The 23,885-nt window shown below is 48.0% G+C and overlaps 1 protein-coding gene across 1 annotated transcript in view; it reads right to left on the reverse strand.

Annotated features, from left to right (window-relative positions):
• Window positions 1–23,885, reverse strand: part of LOC134019578 (voltage-dependent calcium channel subunit alpha-2/delta-3-like) — a 78,162-nt gene that overhangs the window by 47,740 nt on the left and 6,537 nt on the right. The window contains exon 3 of the mRNA XM_062460541.1: window positions 8,028–8,144. Coding sequence (XP_062316525.1) covers window positions 8,028–8,144 — 117 coding nt within the window. The remainder of the gene's footprint in view (window positions 1–8,027; window positions 8,145–23,885) is intronic.

Raw genomic sequence — 23,885 nt, forward strand, 5'->3', positions numbered from 1 at the left:
CCCCCCTCCCCCGCCCTTTAGCATCCTTCCTTTCCCTCATCCCTGCCGTGTCTTTAGCCGCCGCATGCAGGGAAGACAGGACGACAGGGTTTAGTTTGGAACGCAGACACGCCAACACACACCTGAAGGCAGCATGGCTGGAAGATGTATGGGCTGGGAACCCTTATATCTCATCACAGAGCCAGGGGCAGATAAGGAGAATGTGTGTGTGTGTGTGTGTGTGTGTGTGCTGTGAGAGCGCAGAGCCCCTGGGGTGCTAGGACAGAGGAATCACAGAGCTGTGTGCTTCTGGAACAAACAGAGATAAGGATGAGAGGAAAGAAGGAGGGGGTGAGAGAGGAGGGGGAGAATAACATTCTAGAAAGGTCTGGCCGCTTAGCCTTAGACTCGGACGGAAATGTCAGACACTGCCTGCGAAGCTTCTGTCAATACACACAGCTGCCGAGTGTGTGTGTCTGTGTGCGGTGTGTGTGCGGTGTGCGTCTGTGTGCGGTGTGTGTGCGGTGTGCGGTGTGTGTCTGTGTGCGGTGTGTGTCTGTGTGCGGTGTGTGTCTGTGTGCGGTGTGTGTCTGTGTGCGTCTGTGTGCGGTGTGTGTTTGTGTGCGTCTGTGTGCGGTGTGTGTTTGTGTGCGTCTGTGTGCGGTGTGTGTGCGGTGTGTGTTTGTGTGCGGTGGGTGTGTGTGTGCGGTGCGTGTTTGTTTGAGGGTCTGGTACGTGTTCTGCTCCATTGACACTCCTTATGATATTCTTATTCTCTTGTGAGACTCCTTTGACCTATGCTCTGTGGCGGTCCCCTCTGCAGTCAATCTGTGTGTGTGTGTTTGTTCAGGGGGCTTTACGTGTGGCCTTGCATGTGTGTGTGTGACGTGACGTGGTGTGTTCTGCAAACGCACACACCCTCAGGTCTAGTCTGTCAAAGTTTCCTGTGTGTTGTAGTTCACAGTCAGTGAGATTGACTTCCACTCGTAGACGCTGATGTGAACCTCAACAGAGCCTGGAGTCAGCGGCGTGGCGTCAGCCTGGCGGGGCGGGGAGGGGGGCGGGGCGGGGAGGGGGGCGGGGCGGGGAGGGGGGGAGGGGGGGAGGGGGGCGGGGCGGGGAGGGGGGGGGGAGGCCGGGGCTTGTGGACGCTCACGGGGACGCGTCAGATGGGGCCAGGCCTGGGGGGGCGGGCAGGCCTGGAGGTCTGGAGGGCCTCCAGGCAGGCATTTCAAGTCTTCCGTTTCACTGGTGCACAGATACAATTGTGTACCGGCGCGTGTTTATTCTAATGTGTGTGTATTTGTGTGTCTGTGTGTGCGTATGTCTAAATGACGCCGACATGTATTCCTATCAGTGGGGGGTCTTGACAGAGCATGCAATGCTGCTTCAGAGAGAGGAAATGACTTTTTCCACTGTCATTTTGTGATTTGGCTTGGTGAGAGATGATAGCAGTAATTAAACTGACACAGTCGGAGAGGCAGGCCCTGCTGTCTCCAAAACACACACACACACATACTCCCACATGTACACACACACAACCTCCCACGCACACACACACGTCCTTCCGCACACACACACTGCCACATGCACGCACACACACTCAGCCATCTTATCTCTGCTAACCGATACACAGGAAGCCTGACCAGCCTCAGACATGTTCTCTGATCCATTAAGGATCCACTTCCTGTCTCGATCCACACGAGACGGAGGGGATTTGGGTTTCCAACACCCATTTGCTCCTGACATGTTCCCTCCCTCCGTCAGCTCTCAGGAGCTGAAAGCTCCGACCTTAGTCCATCAATTATAAATGTTAGGAAGAGAAGAAGAAGAAGAGAGAGTGAATAAATCTGGAGATGACTGCGGATTGGTGCGTTAGCGCAGACGAGGCATGCAGTACCGCTGACCTATGCTAACAAGCGCTAGAGCAGCTGCGGGAGGGGCGAGGCGCGGCGGGGGATAGAGGAGGGGGGGAGGGGGGTGTGTGGGGGGGGGGGTGAAGGAGCAAGGTGGGGGCAGGGGGGGGTGAGCATGCATTATTGACAGCGAGCGGAAGTCCTGGAACTTTTGACGCAGTACACTCTCCCTTGCCTCGGCACATTTCGCTCTGACGGACGGACGGATGGGGGGCAAAAAATAAAATAAAGAAAACGTCCCGTTTCTGAAAGTTCCCCCTGAGGTGGGAGGTAGAGGGGCGGAGCCTGCAGTCACCCTCTGCAGTGGTGTCCCAGCATGCAAAGCAGCATTTGGCGTGTGCGCTCCCAACAACAAGACGACACACACAAAATAGCTACAAACTTTTACATGTATTTTTGATGTTCAGCTGCAGCAAAAACTACTATACAAAAATCTGATTCGTAAAAGTAGACATCATAAAACCAAACACCATAAGGGGTTACTCTTTACATGTATTTTAAATGTCTGTACAGCCGAGAAACCCGGAGAACCCTCTTGGTACCCCCTGTGTATTGAGATGATGCTGCTTGTGTCGGGGCCCCGGTTCTGCTGTATCAGGCCTTGGCTTGCCTCTCCTGTGATTCTGGTCATGGACTCAGTTAGTGCAACCTAAGCCTTGGCCCCTGGTACCAGAGCAGCTCTGGGGTCGGGCTGCTGCCAGCGGCCTGGTCCACTGGGGACTGGGCTGGGCCAAACTGGGCTGGGCTGGGGTGAAGCTATCAATAGCACCAGGGACAGCAATTAATATTGTCAAACCAGAGAAGAGTTGCAGCATCAACAGAATGAAAAAGTGCCCTGTGACACTTTCCTTTCCTGTGTTTACCACCTTCAGGCTGGCCAAGGGCCATGAGAGAGAGAGAGAGAGAGAGAGAGAGAGAGAGAGAGAGAGAGAGAGAGAGAGAGAGAGAGAGAGAGAGAGAGAGAGAGAGAGAGGGAGGGAAAGAGAGAGAGAGGGAGAGGGAGAGAAAGAGAGAGGGAGACAGAGATATAGGGTGAGAGGGAGAGAGACAACAATCAGTTACTGATGATCAAATCAATAACCAGTCATTAATATCCCCTCTGATCAGGTTCTCTCTCGCTCTGTGTCTCTCTCTGTCTCTCTCTCCTCCTCCTCCTCTCTGGCTGGTGGGTGATAACAGTGCCTCAATGGAAGAGAGACCATCTCTGCTCTGACCTCTACTGGCTGTCTCGGCCTCGTCATTAGGCACCTGTCACCCTCTACCTACACCTACACACACACACACACACCAAATACACACATTAAACACACCCACTCAAATCCTCACACGTCGTGTGTATGCCCATACACACACACACACACACACTCCCAGCTGCGGTGACAGGGATATGAGAAGGGGACAGCAGGTGAATTTACCAGTGGAGCCATCCAGAAGTCAGTGTGTCAGTGTGATGCTGCAGCTGTGTCAGAGGTAGAGATGGATAGGAGGGCAAGCTAGGACAGGAACATAGTCCAGTCTATACTAGCACACACCCCCAGAGGAAGATAGAGCAGGAACATAGTCCAGTCTATACTAGCACACACCCTCAGAGGAAGATAGGGCAGGAACATTGTCCAGTCTATACTAGCACACACCCCCAGAGGAAGATAGAGCAGGAACATAGTCCAGTCTATACTAGCACACACCCCCAGAGGAAGATAGAGCAGGAACATAGTCCAGTCTATACTAGCACACACCCTCAGAGGAAGCTAGGGCAGGAACAGACTCCAGTCTAGCACACACCCCCAGAGGAAACTAGGGTATATTCTAGAACACTAGCACACCCCCCCAGGTCGACAGGACCACCCTCCGAGACTAAGAACAAAAGGATGTCTTCATGTGTCACCTGTCCACATCTTTCAGAACCAGAAACGTCTCCAGGAGAGGAGTTCCAAGCAAACTCTAGACCGGTGAAGGCAACAAGTGATAACTGCAGGTACACCACTTCAATCAGCCCGGTTCATTATACCAGAGGAACTGGCCACAGCTGGACCTCCCCAGAGCTGCTTTGAAGTCCGCTTTTCAACACGAAGGCACTGTGCTTCACTTCAAAGACAACAATTACAACCGCTCCACGGCTTTCAACAGACGCGCTCACCTCGTCTTTTACTCTCTCACTCTGCCTCGCTCCTGCCTCTCTCCTGCCTCTCTCCTGCCTCTCTCCTGTCTCTCTTCTGCCTCTCTCCTGCCTCTCTCCTGCCTCTCTCCTGTCTCTCTCCTGCCTCTCTTCTGCCTCTCTTCTGCCTCTCTCCTGCCTCGCCAACAAGCAACCAGAGGAGAGGATTTTGGGTGACAGCTGTCTGCCACAGTGATAATCTAGCCTGACTCAGAGACTGATAGGAGGTAATACTAATTAAAAGTGACAATAGGAGTGCTGTGATGTTTCCACATGTACACACGCTTCCTTTGTAAGTCTATGTTTACTCCCAAACCATTTCTTAATTGGCCCTGCTTATCTATAATGGAGGAGCAACAATTAGGATCGACTTGGGCAACAGAACAGCATTAGTCTTCTCGGGCAAAGTTTTCTATGAGTCGCTGAAGAGACAGCATCAGCCACGAAGACAGGGAACACACACACAAAATAAATGAAAATTTAAAAAAACTTTTGGAGACCTGATGTGGTTTAGGTTGTGTTACAGTCAAATGTTACGCACATCTTCAAAAACTAGACAATGTTACCTTTCAAATAATTCCTCGCGCTTGCATTTTGTCCTACTGTTCTACTATTATAAGCTTTGCCATTTGGGTACGCCTAATAGGCGAAAAATCCACACATTCCTCGGATGTTAGTAAGACTCTACCAAACACACGGCCACGCAGGGTAGTGTGTCACAGTGAGAGGATACTGCCTCCAGGCAGGTGGCAGAGAGTGTTAAAGAGCGGGAATTGCCGTGGAGACGAGATAAAACCTAGGACAGGAGAATGGTAGCCGAACGGAAATTGAAGCGCGGCGTTTACTTTACCAGAGGAGAGGAGGGGAGAGAGGAGAGAAGAGAAAAAAGGGAGGGAGGGGAGAGGAGAAAGGAGAGGTTCAGGACCACAGCCAGAACATGATACCCCCTGACCCTAAAGAAAGGTAAAAAAGAAGGAAGTATCCGATATTTCCCACTCCGAGTTCTACCTGACAACACAGCTAGCCTGGTGTCACAGCCCCCGGTGAGATATCCCAGAGGTCCGCACTGTATGTCTACTGCTGCGCACTCCTACACTCAACAGGGAGTCAGGTGGCAGAGCGGTTAGGGAGTCGGGCTAGTAATCTGAAGGTTGCCAGTTCGATTCCTGGCCGTGCCAAATGACGTTGTGTCCTTGGGCAAGGCACTTCACCCTACTTGCCTCAGGGGGAATGTCCCTATACTTACTGTAAGTCGCTCTGGATAAGATCGCTGCTAAATGACAACATGTAAATGTAAACATTCCTAGTCTACCATGTCAGCCAGGCTGGGTCACATGGCCACCCAGGACGATGACGCCGTCGTAGTGGGAGTGGGTGTTGTGGTTCCAGGGGTTGAATCCTCTGAGGCACATCATTGTTGAATGGAGAGGATGCCTGCCTCCTGCTAGCCTCCCTAGTTAGCATGCCCTTCATACTGGGGGATACTATCATCCTCTCTGCCCTCGTTCCAACAGCTGCTCTCTCTCTCCTATCCCCCCCTCGTCTTGTCTCTCCATTAAAAGGCACTTCCACCGGGTCCCCGACCGGCATCCCACGACACACACATAAACACATCAGCGCACACTCACATTAGCACACGCAAGCGTACACATAAACACACCATCACACACACGAACATAAGTACACACACACGCATACCAGCACAGACATGCACATCGTCACACACACACACACGCACGCACATAAATACACACACCAGAACACACACAAGCGCACAGCAGCCAAGCACAAGCCATTAGCCAACAGAGCCACTCATGTCTTGGGGGAGTTTAGGCACTTTCAACCCCCCACAGGGGAGCTTGCAGGGTGGGGGGGGGCGACACTAGCACACCCACCACCCCCTTCTGGAACACAGAGTCTACCACAGTTTACTGTCAAGAATAGGTATTTTAGAGGCAGTTGGGATTCTAATTCTCAACTAATAACCACAGACTATTAATAGCACATACTGACACATTTTTAAACCGGGTTTAATTCAACTCGCCCTGTGCGAGAAGAAACCAAGCACAACATTCCTAAAAACTCGGAACTAAATCGAGTCTTTCAAAAACATAATAAAGGTGATGTATTTACACAGATATGTTCATAAAGACTGTAGTGTGACTTTACTGCCAGAGCGATGTTATAGGGCCTCGGGGTGGAAAAAAATGGAGTGTGTGTGTGCAGTGTGTACAGAAGGTCATCATTGTACACACACACACACACACACACACAGAGGAGGCCTTGTCTCTGTCTCTCTCTCTTTCTCCATCTCTCTTACTCTCTGTCTCATATAAACACCGACACTTAAAGAGAAATCCAATTTCTGTTAACAGCCCCATGCAGCACTGATAGGATCTCTCACCTGCAGCCCGAAGAGCTGAACACCACAGATCCATCCATCCAGCACTGCCCCTCTCTCTCCCCATCAGACACACACTCTCACACACACACTCACTCACACACACTCACACTCCCCATCAAGTCTCCCAGCCCTGTCCTAAAGTGGCTTCTAAGATACTAAGTTTCATTTTTTCGTAGGAATCAATAATATGACACATACACTGACAGGTACACTGACACACACATTCACACACACCACAAGCTCACAAACACTACCCCCTCACACAGCCATTTGAAATGTAACATTTTTGCCATTCTGTGGGAAGTTGGGCAGGATCGTTGATGTGGTCAGAATTCTGTTCGTCATTGGTACAGCTGAGGATATAGTGACAGACTTCACTTGTTAACTTCCTGTCATGTTAGGCGTAACCCCCCTCATCTGCTCCTACCATCGTTGCTCGACAACATCATAAAATACAAAGGCAACATTTCCATGTTTGAAGATTCTGATCTTCTTTCATCAACAGACTAGCTAACAACAGATATTTTGGCATACAGTTGCTATGCTACTGTAAGTGGTGATCATATTTCTAAGTGTAGCACTAATGTGTTCGCAAGCTTCTGTTACAGGCTACAATTGCTTTCAGCGAATAATCGACAGTAGATCATTCATGGACAGAAACAGAGCCTGCTAGATAGCCACGAACTTGTTAACTTGGTGTGATATATAAGTAAGTACTAAAAAAGTTGTCATGTTGGCTAAATATCGTTTTATTCTAAAATTAGTGTCCTGCCTGTTTTGTAAATGCATCATTCACCTCTCCTTATTCCTGTTGATCTTCATAAGCTGCTTAGCAGCGCCACTGCCAACTAGCTTTTCATCCATCTAGCCAAGTAGCTCTAATTAGTTCCTAAAAACTGGTGTTCTTGAGCTTTTTATGTGAATGACCTCTAAGGCAAGAGATAAACAGTTACTTTACAAGTACTATCATTCAATTTGTGGCATGCGTCGCCTCATGAACCGTTGAAAATAGATTTTGAGCTAAGACGATCGCTTACAGCCTGCGGCTATAGGTGCTGATGTCCCGAGATTTGCGATTTGTCTTTTAATATATATATCTCCTCCTCACGAGGAATCATGTTGGTTCAGTGTAATACATATGGATGAAATTAAAACACTGAGAAAACTAGAAGTGATGGGGAACTTAACTACCTTAATATCTCAACTGAATCCGTGATCCACCTTCTGTCAGATGGTTAGCTATTTTGGAAGGATCTGAGCCACGCTGAGTGCAAACTCCATTCAGTGAAGATCCAGATGACGCCTTATAGGCCTACTGATTTAAACGGTTACGGAACACATTTGTTTCACTTAACATATTCTCGTCTACTTGAGAAGGAACACAACAGCATTTTTTTTTTTTTTAACACTTCATTTTCATTTTAGCCTGTCGAACTGAGCAGTGGAACTGTCTCGTTTATCTGTGTCCTGAATTCCAGGCAGGAGTAAACCATTAAGTTTTACACCCAAGACTGCCTAAAGCTAAACCAGATTAAAACCCTTTTCATTTGGGTGGCAGGCGTTGTGGATGTACCTCCATGGCCTCGGCCTTCTTCCGGAACATGTCCTCCATGTCGTCTGCCAGCCTCTTCACCAGCCTCAGGCCGTTGATCTCTTCCACCCGCACCGCTCGCTCAAACTCCTTGTATTTCTGGAACACACAAACATACGTGGGCACCTTATTAGAGCTGCTAGACATTTTATGATTGTGATGAAGGATCTAGGTAAGAACTGCAGTGAGTTTGAACGCGTACAAAAGCTGTCAGTTCTGCATGGCCACTGATTGTAAGTAACCTAGCTAACCACTGTCTTTATGAAATACTTCTTGAGTGTTTTGCCTGTTAGACATTTTAATTCCACTCTTATTTTAAATGTGATTTTTCAACAAACGTGAACATAAAATATAAAATACCCCTTCACACCCATCGTGGGTGTGAATGTTTGAGCCAAAGAAAAACGCAAATCCTCCAATCCCCTCTTCTGGAGACCGAGACAGTAAGTCGAGCTGATTCGGACTCATGCCCTCGCCGCACACACACACACACATTGCTTTGCTGCCTGGGTGTTGGGGAGTTGCTTTTTAAATTATTTTTTTCAACATCAGGAATACTGTTGGTCTTCAAAGCTGCAGACGCCTGCGTTCAAGTCTGGAGGGATTTAACCGAAGATTACCGTCATATCAAATGGCAGTGGTCTCTATAATGTTGGGCCAAACAGCTTAGACTAACACTCTCACCCTGGTCTTACAGCAACCGAATGACAGAATGAAGGAGGAGGAAAGAGGGATGAAGAAAGAGGTGAGGAGGGAGAGAAGGAGAGAGCGAGAGGAAAAGAGAAGGGTAAGGAATGCCATCCGACTTGTCTGGCGTGGGCGAGGACAGTTAGGATTTAGATGATGATCAGAGAAACTGCGAGACATGACAAAACTGGAGGAGAATTCTGTATCACTGGATTGATGGTTTTAAGAGAGGCTGTTCTCTGGGACGATGTACTGCAGGCAGCAGGAGAGGTGGAGAGGCAGGGAAAGTGAGAGACTGCAGCTATTTACTCCTGTTCATTGTACACTGAATGAATCCTCAGCAGAGTCAATTTACGACACATTATCATTGAAATGAACTGCAAAGTGCCTCCTTTTTGAAACAATCAAATGCACTAAAGTCCATTTCCGTATTTTCCGATACTGAGTGCCCTTTGTTCACAGGAACAAGTGCGTACAGGAACTCAGTGCTACAAAAATGTGTGTCTGGTGTGTGTGTGTGTTTGTCTCCACCACAGCAGAGGATTTGACTTCCACTCTGATACTGTCCCCCTCAGAAAGGAAAGACAATGCTGAGAGAAAGAAGGGGGGGAGAGAGAGATAGAGGGAGAACGCGCGAGAGAGGGGGGAGGTGTAGAGATGTCAAGCTTTGTGTGGGATGTATCCTTTTCATGAGAGGCAAGCAGAAAGCAGGTGACAGGTGTGGGAGGGGGGGATGAGATTAGAATGAGGAAGAAAGAAACTGGGGAGGGAGAGACAGATAGAGAAAGAGAGAGAGAGGGAAGAGGGACAGAGGGAGAGAGAGAGTGAAGGAGAGAGAGAGAGAGAGAGAGAGAGAGAGAGGAGAGAGAGAGAGAGAGAGAGAGAGAGAGAGAGAGAGAGAGAGAGAGAGAGAGAGAGAGAGAGATGGAATGGCACGGCGGGGGGATGGAAAGAGGGGTGGAAACAGAGGGCAAGGAGAGGGAGGTGTAGAGAGGTCACACACTGGTGTAAAATGTATCCTGATCTCTGAGGGCTGTGAGAAAGGGGGGGAACAGGGGGAGGGAGGGAGGGAGGGAGGGAGGGAGGGAGGGGAGAAGTTGGGAGAGGAAACTGGAGAGCTGTTCTGGAACATACCAGCTACTCGTGAGACCGCTGAAGAGAGAGAACAGCACTCAGTACAGAGGGAGGAGGAGAGATAAACAACATGAAGGATACAACTGGGGAAGACATGCTGAACGGAGACATAGAACTTGCACAGAGAGAGAGACCAAGAGGTGGCTCACAGTAGCATGCTGCTATAATGACATTATTATAAACACCATCAGCCCTATAAAAAACAGCAGTCCTAAGCTTAACACCTTTCTTAAATTAACCTGAAATCCCAACCTCCACCCTCACCAGGAACAGGAGGCAGCTAGAGTTTCAACATTGTGTGTGACCAATCGTCGCGACTGACTCAGGAGTCAGCAGCGAATCACAGTGACAGAGTGAGTACCAAGAAGCCAATCACGCTGAATGACCGACCATTCTGGAACCAATCAGAGTGACAAACAGGAGCCTTTGCCACTCATCCCAGCATCGCAGTTTGACACTCTTCCTGGGAACGAGTCCTGACATCAGGGACAGTGGATGTTCCCCTCCTTCTCTCTTCATCCTCTTTTCCTCCCCTCACCCCCCCCCCCCCCCCCGCTTCCCTGGTGACATGGTAAGTGTTTGTAAGGCCGGGGGAAGGGGGGGGGGGGGTACAGTGTACCTGAGGTGTTGTCACTCAGGTTGTCATGGTGACCTCAACTCTGAACAGCCCCACTCTCCGAACCTGAAAGAGACCATGGCTCGAGACAGGAGCCGTAAAAGTCATGGAGGTCAACATAAGGCTAGGAGTTTCTGCCCCTGCCACACCTTACTGTTTGGCCTGAAAAAAGAGGGATTTGCTCAAAATTTCCATTTAAATAAAGCTGAAATCAAATGATGTGATGCAATTTGATATTGTATAATCATTTTATTTTTCTAATTGACAAAATAGAGCATTTTAAAGCTGTACTGGGAGCTGTCTTTACATTCAAACAGATTTCTCTCTGATCAGAATCTAGTTGGGCCAATCACAACCATCTATCTGATTTGGGCGGGTTTAATACGATGTCTATGCAGAGGAGCGCTGTTAACACATTTTAATAAACAAACTCGAGGACATTCTGTTGCTCTGATTGGTTGTTTCCATCCAATTCTATCCAATTGGGTCCAGAGACATTTTGGCCTGTGTAACGTCCCTTGGAAATCGAAAATGAACTCAGAGGTTCCAGACTAATACACATTTCAGAATCAGTCTGGCCCAGTTCTCTCTCTCTCTCTCGCTCTCGCTCTCTCTCTCTCTCTCTCTCTCTCTCTCTCTCTCTCTCTCTCTCTCTCTCTACCCCCCCTCCCTCTCCCTCTCTGTTGTGCCCCAGTAGACACAGGGGATTGTGCTGCTAATCTCTTCCACACAGAGTGCTTCAACAGTAGGACAGCAACAGCCCACGGCCTCCATCTCCAGGTTTCAGCAGTCAGCCAGGATCTGAAACACACACACACATTCACACACATACACGCACACACTCACACACACTGTCTCACACACACACACTTACATATATGAGAGGCCGTATAGGCCTTAATTCATACTTGATCTCACATACACGCCATGACCTCACATATATACCATCATACTCTCACATATATACCATTATACTCTCACGTATATACCATTATACTCTCACATATACACCATTATACTCTCACATACACGCCATGACCTCACATATATACCATTATACTCTCACATATATACCATTATACTCTCACGTATATACCATTATACTTTCACATATATACCATTATACTCTCACATATACACCATTATACTCTCACATATATACCATTATACTCTCACATATATACCATTATACTCTCACATATATACCATTATACTCTCACATATACACCATTATACTCTCACATATACATCATTATACTCTCACATATACACCATTATACTCTTGCACATAAACTGGCATACTCTCTTACACACACAAAAATACCGTCTTATATGCACCATCATACTAAAGTATGACAATATATGTAAGAGACAAATAGTATGTGTGAAACAGAATGTTACTATATGCAAGAGAATAACAGGATGTGTAAGAGAGAATACTTATCTATGTGAGAGAGAATACTTGTCTATGTGAGAGAGAATACTTGTCTGTGTGAGAGAGAATACTTGTCTATGTGAGAGAGAATACTTGTCTATGTGAGAGAGAATACTTGTCTATGTAAGAGAGAATACTTGTCTATGTGAGAGAGAATACTTGTCTATATGAGAGAGAATACTTGTCTATGTGAGAGAGTTTGATTGAAACGGAAGGCAGTTTGATTGAAAAGGAAGTAGTACTGAATTCTCAGTTCCTGATTGGCTTACACATGAAGAAGGATTTGGGGTGTAGGATGTAGCTAACGCCCACCTTCCCTATCAAGACGGGACTGAGTGACATGACAAGATGGATTCATCAATAACATTTTGCATACTCCAAATCCTAAGGCGTCATTGTCAGAAATGTTGTATCAAGGACGACAGCCATACGCGGGGGCTGTTTCTAACGCTAACGTTGACAATGAAATGCGCCGGCTCTTCAGACCTGGATCAGGTGCATCAAGGAGCGGCAGCAGCACTCTGTCAGGAGCTCGTCTTAATGCCAGCCAAGTGATGGCGCAATCCCAATATCAAACTCCGCAGTATTTCGGTTAAGACTCCTGACAGTGCTGCTGCCGCTCCGTGATGCACCTGATCCAGGTCTGAAGAGCCGGCGCATTTCATCGTTAGCGTTAGAAATAGCCACTGTGGATGGCTGTCGTCTTTGATTCCAACATTTCTGACAACGATTCAAGCAAATCCACTAAAAAACTCAAATGTAGAATTCCATAGTTGTTTAGGAAGCTATACCGACCCCCACTACTTGAGTCAAAAGTCCTAGATCAGTTTTTCAATTGATGAAACAAACTATCATTTAAATTAAAGCCAATGCCTGTGTGAATACCGTCCCGTGGCACTGGGGTTTTAACCGTTGACGTCTTTAATTAGCCGAGTGGTCTTTACACCTTTGGCTATTAACCTAAACTTCAATGCCACAAACTGAACTTGATGTCAATCTGTTCACAACATTTTCCAGTTGGGACTTTTAAGATCCTATTTGAGTGTAGGCCCCTATGCCCGATGAGTGCCCGCACCCATTCACTGCAACGAAAGCTTCATGGATCCGACTCGGAATCTGAGTTTAGAGACGCTTGACAAAAAAAATTGTTTGGCGTGTGGTGCGTTTTGGAATTGTTAATGTGATGTGTTCCCATCGTATTTAAGTTTACAAAGAAGAGGTTTGTTAATGTGACTGTATACATATCTCACTCGTACTGGCTAATCAGCTAACAGTATACATCCAAAGTCGCTGTCGTGAAACTAGCCTCATTTTCACAAAAGGCTTCGAGGTCAAATTAAAAACCTTTAAAAACGTCTACATTTAGCAAATATTATTGTGCACGAGTATTTTAGTATAGTTAATATGTAATTTAATTCCATAATTTCCCCAGGAATAACTGTAAAAACGTAATTCAGGAACGGGTCTGTCCTCCCTACAATAACGCCGCAGCATTTGGAGTATAAAATGTTAATAAAATGTTAATAAAATGTTATTAATGAGTCCAATGGCTTCATTAAGCCGCCCACTCTCTGCCATCTTATCATGTCACTCAGTCTCGTCTTGATAGGGAAGGTGGGCGTTAGCTACATCTACCCCAAATCCTTCTTCATGTGTAAGCCAATCAGGAACTGAGAATTCAGTACTACTTCCTTTTCAATCAAACTGCCTTCCGTTTCAATCAAACTCTCTCACATAGACAAGTATTCTCTCTCATATAGACAAGTATTCTCTCTCACATAGACAAGTATTCTCTCTCACATAGACAAGTATTCTCTCTCACATAGACAAGTATTCTCTCTCACATAGATAAGTATTCTCTCTTACACATCCTGTTATTCTCTTGCATATAGTAACATTCTGTTTCACACATACTATTTGTCTCTTACATATATTGTCATACTTTAGTATGATGGTGTATATAAGACGGTATTTTTGTGTGTGTAAGAGAGTATGCCAGTTTATGTGCAAGAGTATAATGGTGTATATGTGAGAGTATAATGGTGTATATGTGAGAGTATAATGGTGTATATGTGAGAGTATAATGGTGTATATGTGAGAGTATAATGGTGTATATGTGAGTGTATAATAGTGTATATGTGAGAGTATAATGGTATGTATGTGAGAGTATAATGGTATATATGTGAAAGTATAATGGTGTATATGTGAGAGAATAATGGTATATATGTGAAAGTATAATGGTATATATGTGAGGTCATGGCGTGTATGTGAGAGTATAATGGTGTATATGTGAGAGTATAATGGTATATACGTGAGAGTATAATGGTATATATGTGAGAGTATAATGGTATATATGTGAGGTCATGGCATGTATGTGAGACCAAGTATGAATTATGGCCTATACGGCCTCTCATACACATACACTGTCTCTCACACACACACACTTTCAATCACTCACACGAACGCACACACGGACTCACATACATACACACACTAGTCTCACGCACACACACTCACTCACACAAGGGTACCACACACTGACATGAGGAGCAGGACTGTTCAAATGTTAGTAACAGTTAAAAGTACAGTGTAAAGTGTGTGTGTGTGTACATCCTGTACATGTGAAACAGCAGTGGAGTGGATAGCTATGATTCTGCATAGTGAAGAGCAAGCACAGTAGGATGTGACAGCATAAGTGTATAGGGTCCGTATGTAACAGGGGATGTGGAGACAGAACTCCACACATGATACACACATCTACTGCAGGACCACACATGAACTCCCAGAGAGTTGGGAGCATAGGGGCATCGCAGTATCTCTCTGGACTAGTCATCACACAGATCTTATTCCTAACAACTCATGCTACGCATGTATCAATACGATGGTGTGTGTGTGCGAGCAAGAGAGAGTGTGTGTGTGTATGCACGCCCGCTTGTGTGTGTGTGTGGTCTCTGTGGGGTTTGATGGCAAAGTGATTAATGAAGGAGAAAAACGTCATTTCACACAGACACTCAGCCTCAATCCCGAAACCCTCAGCTCATTTTACGCATCACTGGAGCACCTTACACACACACACACACACACACACACACACAGCTGTTGAGGTCACATGCACTTGTACATAGGTATACACATACACACCCTAATGCCACACATACAAACTAGAAAGTTTACACAACCAGACATTTCTGTAAATGACCACCTGTTTTCAAAGGGAACTGGCAACATTACCTTTGGGAAAATCCTAGTAAGGATCTGAAGTGTTTGTAAAGGTCAGACAAGCTCTCATGAATCCAGATCCCGAACAAAGAGCCGGGAAACACAGCTGGTCGAGTCATCTTAGCCAACATCCTCATCCTCTCCAATCATAAACCAGCTTCTTCAACCTCCTCATCCTCTCCAGTCATAAACCAGCTTCTTCAATCTCCTCATTCTCTCCAGTCATAAACCAGCTTCTTCAATCTCCTCATTCTCTCCAATCATTAACCAGCTTCTTCAACCACCTCATTCTCTCCAGTCATAAACCAGCTTCGGGGCTGGACTCATGAGGAGGTCTACTGCTGCCATGTTTGTTTTATTACAAGTGGATGAGAAGAGTATGGGTGAACAATGTGTGTGTGTGTGAGTGTGTGTGTGTGTGTGTGTGTGTGTGTGTGTGTGTGCGTGCGTGTTGTGTAGATCAAAGACTTCTGAAATGGAGGGCCACTCTGGGAAAGTCCCGAGGTAGAGAAGAGAGGGAGACAGAGAGGGAGAGGAAAGAGAGAAACAGGCCTGTAAAGAGAGGGAATGAAAAACAAAGTTCTTAAACCGGGTGATGCTTAAGGCCTGTTACCTTCTGTTCTCGCAGAGCTCAGATCAACACCTTCAACAGCGTTGAACCTGAGCGGAACCACACTTCTCCTGCTGTCTGGGCAGAGTGGAACAAGCCAGTATAGAAGTCTAACACGCAGAGAGCAGGACTGATAACTCTAGTTAATGGACTCTTTGATGCTTTAAGACCAGGACATCCATAACAAGAGGAGGGGGGGAAAAGAAAGGCTTGAAAAGACAGAGGGAGGGCAAGAGATTATTCCTCCGTCTGGACGGTCACGCTCAATATATTCTCAGACTGTTTCTGGGGGAGAAGGGCGGAGTGAACTCTCCTTTCTTCTCTCCTCTCATCTGTAGCTCGCTTTTTCGCTCTCTCGTGGTGCTTTTTCATGGGGAGGTTTTGTCGTAGCCTGACAGACGGATGGTGTGGTTTGAAACCACCGCATCGAGGGCAAAGCACACGATGCCTGTGGAAACCCAGCGTGTTGGCGCACCGCAGGACACCCAGGTAAACTGTACCTTTGGTTTGTCTAACTGGGAGGACTTTGCCTCTTCATTTTGGCCCTACACTTTTAAGAGGAACCGAAGCACCAGTATGCTCAAAGAGATTTTAAGACAGTGAAGAAACTGTGATTGAATATTTAAGAACATTGTAATAATGTCATTGTCTTAATGTTACAACCAGATGCGCAAACTATTGTCCAATCTTATAGCCTAAGAAACGGGAGAATCTCACAATGATAAAATACATTTCTACAATGTAAACCTAATTCCGGCAAGATTGCATTGCTACAAAAACAGTGATGACAGTCTTATATTAAGGTGTTAAAGTACAACAAAAAGCCCTCTAAATTATTCAGCTGGACCACAGAACAGAAGAGCAAAAGCTAGAAGCAATCATTTCCTTCTCGAGTCAATAGAGGGCACTTAAAAGTGTGTGTACATGGCTGGATGTTTGGAAGAAAACCAGTTACTGCTGCACTACAGTCATCATTTTAATAAACACACATTGATGAAACACTTGGCTGTGTTTGTAATTATGGTGGAACATGTTTCTGAGAAGCGAGGGATAAGGGGAGGAGAGGGAGGTGTCAAAGAACCAGGACCTTCACGTCTCCTGTCAGCCTGTGCCCCGCAACGGACGTGCCACTACACCTGAGTACAAAAAACTATTTGTGCCGTTAGAGGTGTAAATAAGTGTGTGTGTGGGAGTGAGTGGATGTGTGTTCTCACGTTCAACCCGTGCCCAGGGAACTGTAAAAGTAGATCATCAGAGACAGGGGGAAATCAACCCGGCGTCACCGAATCGCAAACACAAAATCACCACCCCCCCCCCCCTCTTTCTCCCTCCCCGTCCCTCGTACAGGAGGCCCACGTCCCTCTCCCTCCCCGTCCCTCGTACGGGAGGCCCACGTCCCTCTCCCTCCCCGTCCCTCGTAGGGGAGGCCCCACGTCGCTCTCCCTCCCCGTCCCTCGCACGGGAGGCCCCACGTCCCTCTCCCTCCCCGTCCCTCGCACGGGAGGCCCCACGTCCCACTCCCTCCCCGTCCCTCGCACGGGAGGCCCCACGTCCCTCTCCCTCCCCGTCCCTCGCACGGGAGGCCCCACGTCCCTCCCCGTCCCTCGCACGGGAGGCCCCACGTCCCTCTCCCTCCCTGTCCCTCGCACAGGAGGCCCCACGTCTCTCTCCCTCCCCGTCCCTCGCACAGGAGGCCCCACGTCCCTCCCCGTCCCTCGCACGGGAGGCCCCACGTCCCTCCCCGTCCCTCGCACAGGAGGCCCCACGTCTCTCTCGCTCCCCGTCCCTTGTACAGGAGGCCCCACGTCCCTCTCCCTCCGCGTCCCTCGTACAGGAGGCCCCACGTCCCTCTCTCTCCCCGTCCCTCGCACAGGAGGCCCCACGTCCCTCTCCCTCCCTGTCCCTCGTACAGGAGGCCCCACGTCCCTCTCCCTCCCCGTCCCTCGTACAGGAGGCCCCACGTCCCTCTCCCTCCCCGTCCCTCGTACAGGAGGCCCCACGTCCCTCTCCCTCCCCGTCCCTCGCACGGGAGGCCCCACGTCCCTCCCCGTCCCTCGCACGGGAGGCCCCACGTCCCTCCCCGTCCCTCGCAGGGGAGGCCCCACGTCCCTCTCCCTCCCCGTCCCTCGCACGGGAGGCCCCACGTCCCTCTCCCTCCCCGTCCCTCGCACGGGAGGCCCCACGTCCCTCTCCTTCCCCGTCCCTCGCACGGGAGGCCCCACGTCCCTCTCCCTCCCCGTCCCTCGCACGGGAGGCCCCACGTCCCTCTCCCTCCCCGTCCCTCGCACGGGAGGCCCCACGTCCCTCTCCCTCCCCGTCCCTCGCACGGGAGGCCCCACGTCCCTCCCCGTCCCTCGCACGGGAGGCCCCACGTCCCTCTCCCTCCCCGTCCCTCGCACGGGAGGCCCCACGTCCCTCCCCGTCCCTCGCACGGGAGGCCCCACGTCCCTCTCCCTCCCTGTCCCTCGTACAGGAGGCCCCACGTCCATCTCCCTCAGCGGAAGAACGCCGCCTGGAGGGGAAGTGGAAGCATTCATTTCACGCTTGTCCTGTCTGTCACAGAAGCAAGATGGTCTAAGTCTCGTGGTGGCGACAGCCACTCCCTTGAGATCCCCACCGATCTCCCTTTACAAGTTCTGAGAGTGTGGGGGGGGGGGGGGGGGGTTGTGTTGGTGTGTTCATGTGTAGGCGTGTGTGTGTGTGTGTGTAGGTGTAGGTGTGACACAGACAGACTCTCTCTCCCACAAACTCAAGCACACCCTCTCCAACACACACACACAGTCAGAATGTCACACACATGCCTGATCATACGCTACTGGGAGAACAATCCCAGTGTGCATTGCGGCCATTGCATATGCACCATTGCCTCTGTGAGTGTGTGGTGAAAGCTTGCAGTCACTAATGGATACTATCGTTCACTGTCCCCCCCCCCGCTATGCCACATACACACACACACATGAACACACACACACATTCTTCATTTCTTAATAAAGTCTATTTAGAAAAGCAATGTCGGTTAGTTGTAACTGATTCAAAATTCTTGTACTCGCAGTGAAATATATTATTGTTGCTTGCTTCTCTACAGGTACACTCTTGCACTTTTGAGGTTCATGTTGTTTAATTGTAACTTGTTTAACTGCATGCTCTTATGTCTCTTCCTGCTGGCACTTATTTGGTTTTTCACAAGGTATGCTTCATGTTTTGGCTGCCCGCAATGTTTGGGGCTATCTCGTTGTTATGATCAGTGACCTATGCACTTTTGTAAAGTTCTCTCTTGGAAGTCGCTTTGGATAAAAGCGTCTGCTAAATGAATAAATGTACAATGTAAATGTAAATGCAATGTGTGATACAAGACAAATATAAATGAATCACTAGAGCATCCATAAAATGTTCTTAATATGTTGCTCAAACTCCAATTGAAGTTTATGCATTTAACTTCTGGAGGTTGAGGTTAAGGTGGGCATGCAGGCTCCGGTAAGAAGAACAGAACACAACTAAACGTCATGACAACACAAACAAGACATAGGCATCTATGGTTTAGAAAAACAGGGACAGAGGGTTCTCCAAATAGAAATAAAAACAAACCCTACGCAAGCGACAACCCAAAAAACAAAGAACAGGTTCAAAAACTAAAGTCCAATCTTTGATTTGGGAAAATAAAAAGAAGGTAAGTCGATGTGTTTCTTTTAGAACTCATTCGGTTTGTTTGTTTGTTTGAGTTTTCTTAGCGATACAAATTGTGTTCTGTGGCTCGAAGACTGTTCTCCATGCATCCTCACAGGCACAGATTGATTTCTGCGTCACAATGCACAGATACAGGGAGTGGGGAAACCTCGTAATGGGTGTAGGAAAGCCACATTTATTCCCCAAGCCAAAGTTCCACTTCGCAATTTCCTTTCAGTATGTTTTTCTCTGTTTGCGTCTACAAACACACAATCCTGTCTTGGAGTTTAAATCCATCCGAATCAACTCAAAAGCTGTTTTTAGAGTCAATTCAAAGAGCATACTTTCTGATAACCAGCCTTGGCTTTGACAGGAGAATTCTACTTTACGTTGGTTACGGAACATGAAGAAAACGTTCCCCAAGCAACAGGTCTGCAGTTCAAATTATTATCTGAGATCTTCAGGGATGGGGCTTACGGGGAACAGTATACAGTTCATCTTGGAGAGACAAATCCAAATTTTTGGGATTGGAATATTCACCTCTCCACACGGAAAGTGACCGTCAGTTTGATGGAAGTAAAAGGTATTATTCAAAGTCATTGCATGATAATGTTTGTTATTTTCTCGAACCCTTTACACATCCCTTCCCATTCAGGACCAAAGATCACACATCACATACTCTCTCTCAGTCTACTTTTATGTCTACGCGCCCCCTCCCGCACATACACACGCACACACACACCACACCCTCTGATCAATACAGATCAATCAATCAATCCCCACCCTTGTCACTGATCAATGTCTTGTTCTTGCACCCTGGGTATTTAGCATAAGTCTGTGTCATCATTGCATTAGCAACTACGGGCATCAGACCACTACTCAATACACAGAGTGTTAGTGAGAAGACAAAGCGTAAGGAGCCCCCCCTAACCACCCCCCCACCCTGGAGATCAATACTGACTCTCACAGCGACCTGCTCCAGTAGATCAGAAGGGGCCTGGTTCTCCATGTAATCGTCGTGACGGCGTGTAGGATCTGGTGCTGGGGGTTTGTTTGTGCTCCAGGCAGACCACAAAAGGAAAAACATGCGTACATGATTGGCCGAATTGAGTGAGTGTGTGGTGTGTGTGTGTGTGTGTCTGGTCTTTCAGTAGGTCTAGCAGGTGAGAGAAGGTGAAGGTGAGAGGGAGGGGAGAGAGGACATGGTGCTCTCACACTGAGCTGGCTTTGGCAGGCCTCTCTCAGTCTAGGACACACACCGGGAGGTGGGGTGGAGACCTCACAAACACACACACACACAGCGAGGTGGGGTTGAGACCACACAAACACACACACAGAAAGGGGGAAGGGGGGGGGCAGGGAAGGGGGGGGGGCCTGTCTGAGGGAGTCACAGAGTGCAGCAGGAGAAGGATGTTGTGCTGGGCCAGCGGAACTATTTTTGGTGTGGACCCGCTCCATTCCTGCATCACCGTCAAGTGTCCCCAGAACGCCTCCCATCTATTCTTTAGTGCCATAAACTAAAGCTGCATCTGTTCTATAATTCACAAGAGAGAGGGAGAGAGAGAGACATAAGCGCAGAGTGAAAGAGAGAGACACTGTGAGAGAGAGAGCAAGACACAGAGACAGAGAGGGAGATGGGCAGATAGAGAAAGAGGGGGAGAACAATGTGGGCAAGTCAGACATAAATCACGTAAAAAAGTTGTTTAAGCTGACAGAGAAGGACTGAATGTCCGCTCAAAACAGACGTTTTGTCACGTTCATCTTGCATATTTCCATAAACAAAAAAAAAATTAAAAAATTAAAATGACTTAATTTATGTTATATTTAGACGGGAAGAGAGATGTAAATGCATTGAGTGTATTTCGTGTGGAAAGGGAAGTGAATGGCTCATAACAGTAGCTGAAGATTGTGTTACCAGAAGGAGATCAATACTAACATCCACTGACCCTTGGAGAACCCTATCTCCTTCCACTTCCACTTGTGTGTCACCTTGAACAATAAACCCTGAACAATAAATGAATGCCAACACAAGCAAAGTGCTGACCCTCCAAGACTCAACACAACAACTAGAGAGACAGATGAAGCTAAAACAGCAGGATTAAGAGTCTCTGTGTTTTGGGAGGGAGTGAGAGAGTGTGGAGATAGATATTGTGATTAATAGTGCATCCGTAATGAGTGTGATGTGCATTCCTCTCTCTCTCCGCCCTTTACCTACAGTAGAGAGGGCGGGACCAGCCGACTGGCAGGGTGATTGATGGGGCCCACAGCGAGTCAGAGACAGTCCTTCACGCAGCACTGCGCACACTATATTTACTTAATAGCAATAGTCCCCTCCCCCTCGCCAGCCAGCGCTTTGTTTGCTATGGGAACGTAATCTAGTCAATGGAATACTATTTCAACACATTTGTCATAATTGAAAAGTGTGCATGTGTGCGAGAAGATAGCAGCTAGCACACTGTCATCCATCCATGCCTGTCTTGTGTGTGTGTGTGTGTGTGTGTGTGTGGATGCACTGGAACTTTGTAGTTCGATTCCGACTTGGGCCGCTCCTGTCTCTCTCTAACTGACACATGTAGAAAAGCTTCTTTTTTTGAATCATCGCAATCACATTCCCACACCACAAACTTGTGTGGCAAATATCCGCCAGACATGCAGTGTTAAAAAATCGAGCGAAAAATCGAAATCGATTTTTGGAGAGAGGGAGTCAAAGTGTGGCCTGTCTCGGAGCACAGGGCCTCCTCTGTGCTCCAGAAACACTCTTACGCGAGCACATAGTGTTGGAAATGTCATGAGGGTCGCTATTTCAGAGAAGGGCTTTCTCATGCTTTTCTACAACTAACAAAGAAGTAATTACACTGTGAGTGAGTGTCTGTGTAGAGTAAAGCTCTGGTCCCAGACACATAAAAGGATGGTTGTGCTTTACTCTCGCCCACTAACAAAGTAATTAACTCTGTGACATGCACCCCCCCCCCACACTCTCTCTCTCTCTGTCATGTCATAAATGGCAGAGGAAGAGAACACACATACCAACATGCCTCGATCACATCGAGGCAGGACGGAGATAAAGAGAGGGGGAGTGAGCGAGAGATAGCCGGGGAGAGAGGTGGCTGTGGAAGTGAGGGATTTAGTATGGGAACAGAACAAGAGAGATAAGAGAGGAAGAGAGAGAGATAAAGAAAAAAGTTTGCAACAGGGAGATGTGGAATGAGGGAGTGAGAGAGCGAGAAAGCAAGAGAGAGACATCAATGCACGCCCCCTCCCCTCATCACCAGTTGCGTTGAACCAATCCTGACAGCTATTCAATTTACCAAAGCTAAATCTAACCAGAGGCCATCTCCCCCTCACAGGCCCTATCACTCAACTCTCCACCCTCCCTCCCTCTCCTGCCTCACACACCCCTTCTCCCTCACTCACCCCTCCTCCCTCAATCCCCCCTCCCTCTCCTCCCTCCCTCTCCTCCTTCCTTCACCACCGGGACTTCACAACCCTCCCTAACTCAACCCTCCTCCCTCACCCCCTCCCTTGCCTTTCCTCCCTCTCTCCTCCCTCATTGGCCCTGTGACTCACCTCTACTCACCCCCCCCCTCTTTCCTTCCTTCCTCCCCCCCCTCCCCCCCCTCCCCCCCCCTGCCTCCCCTCCTACCTGAAACCATAGATATAAATATAAACACTAGATGTCTTACGGCGGAGTCTAGAACGTCCGCACATGGCGGCCATCTTGCTACAGTCAACTCGCTCACCCATAACATTGTGTTGAATCTACATGTACTTTTTAAATGGCCACAACTTGCTCAATTTTCAACCGATTTTGAAACGGTTTGGTTTGTTATCAACGTCAGAGATGTCGTTATGCCACTGCATACTTCTATTCTATTTTAAAAAAAATAACATAATTATTCATAAGTATGCAGTGGCATACCGACATCTCTGACGTTGATAACAAACCAAACCGTTTCAAAATCGGTTGAAAATTGAGCAAGTTATGGTCATTTAAAAAGTACATGTAGCATCAACACAATGTTATGGGTGAGCGAGTTGACTGTAGCAAGATGGTCGCCATGTGCGGACGTTCAACTCCGTTGTCCGGCAACGCGGACGAGACATCTAGTGTTTATATATATCTATGCCTGAAACACCCTCAGGGCAGGAAGAAGAAGGAATGTCATTACCATCATAATCACAGCTCTGAACATTCCAACCATGTGGAACTCAATTTAACTCGTCATACTAAAGAACTGTTTCAATTTGCCTCTGGGCTGTTTTCAGAGCTCTTCCGGTTTCCCTTTGGCCCCTGCACTGGGGTCAGCCTGCATTCCCTGCACTGGGGTCAGCCTGCATTCCCTGCACTGGGGTCAGCCTGCATTCCCTGCACTGGGGTCAGCCTACATTCCCTGCACTGGGGTCAGCCTGCATTCCCTGCACTGGGGTCAGCCTGCATTCCCTGCACTGGGGTCAGTCTACATTCCCTGCACTGGG

The sequence above is a fragment of the Osmerus eperlanus genome, chromosome 4, assembly GCF_963692335.1.
Source record: "Osmerus eperlanus chromosome 4, fOsmEpe2.1, whole genome shotgun sequence".
NCBI classification, from domain to species: domain Eukaryota; kingdom Metazoa; phylum Chordata; class Actinopteri; order Osmeriformes; family Osmeridae; genus Osmerus; species Osmerus eperlanus.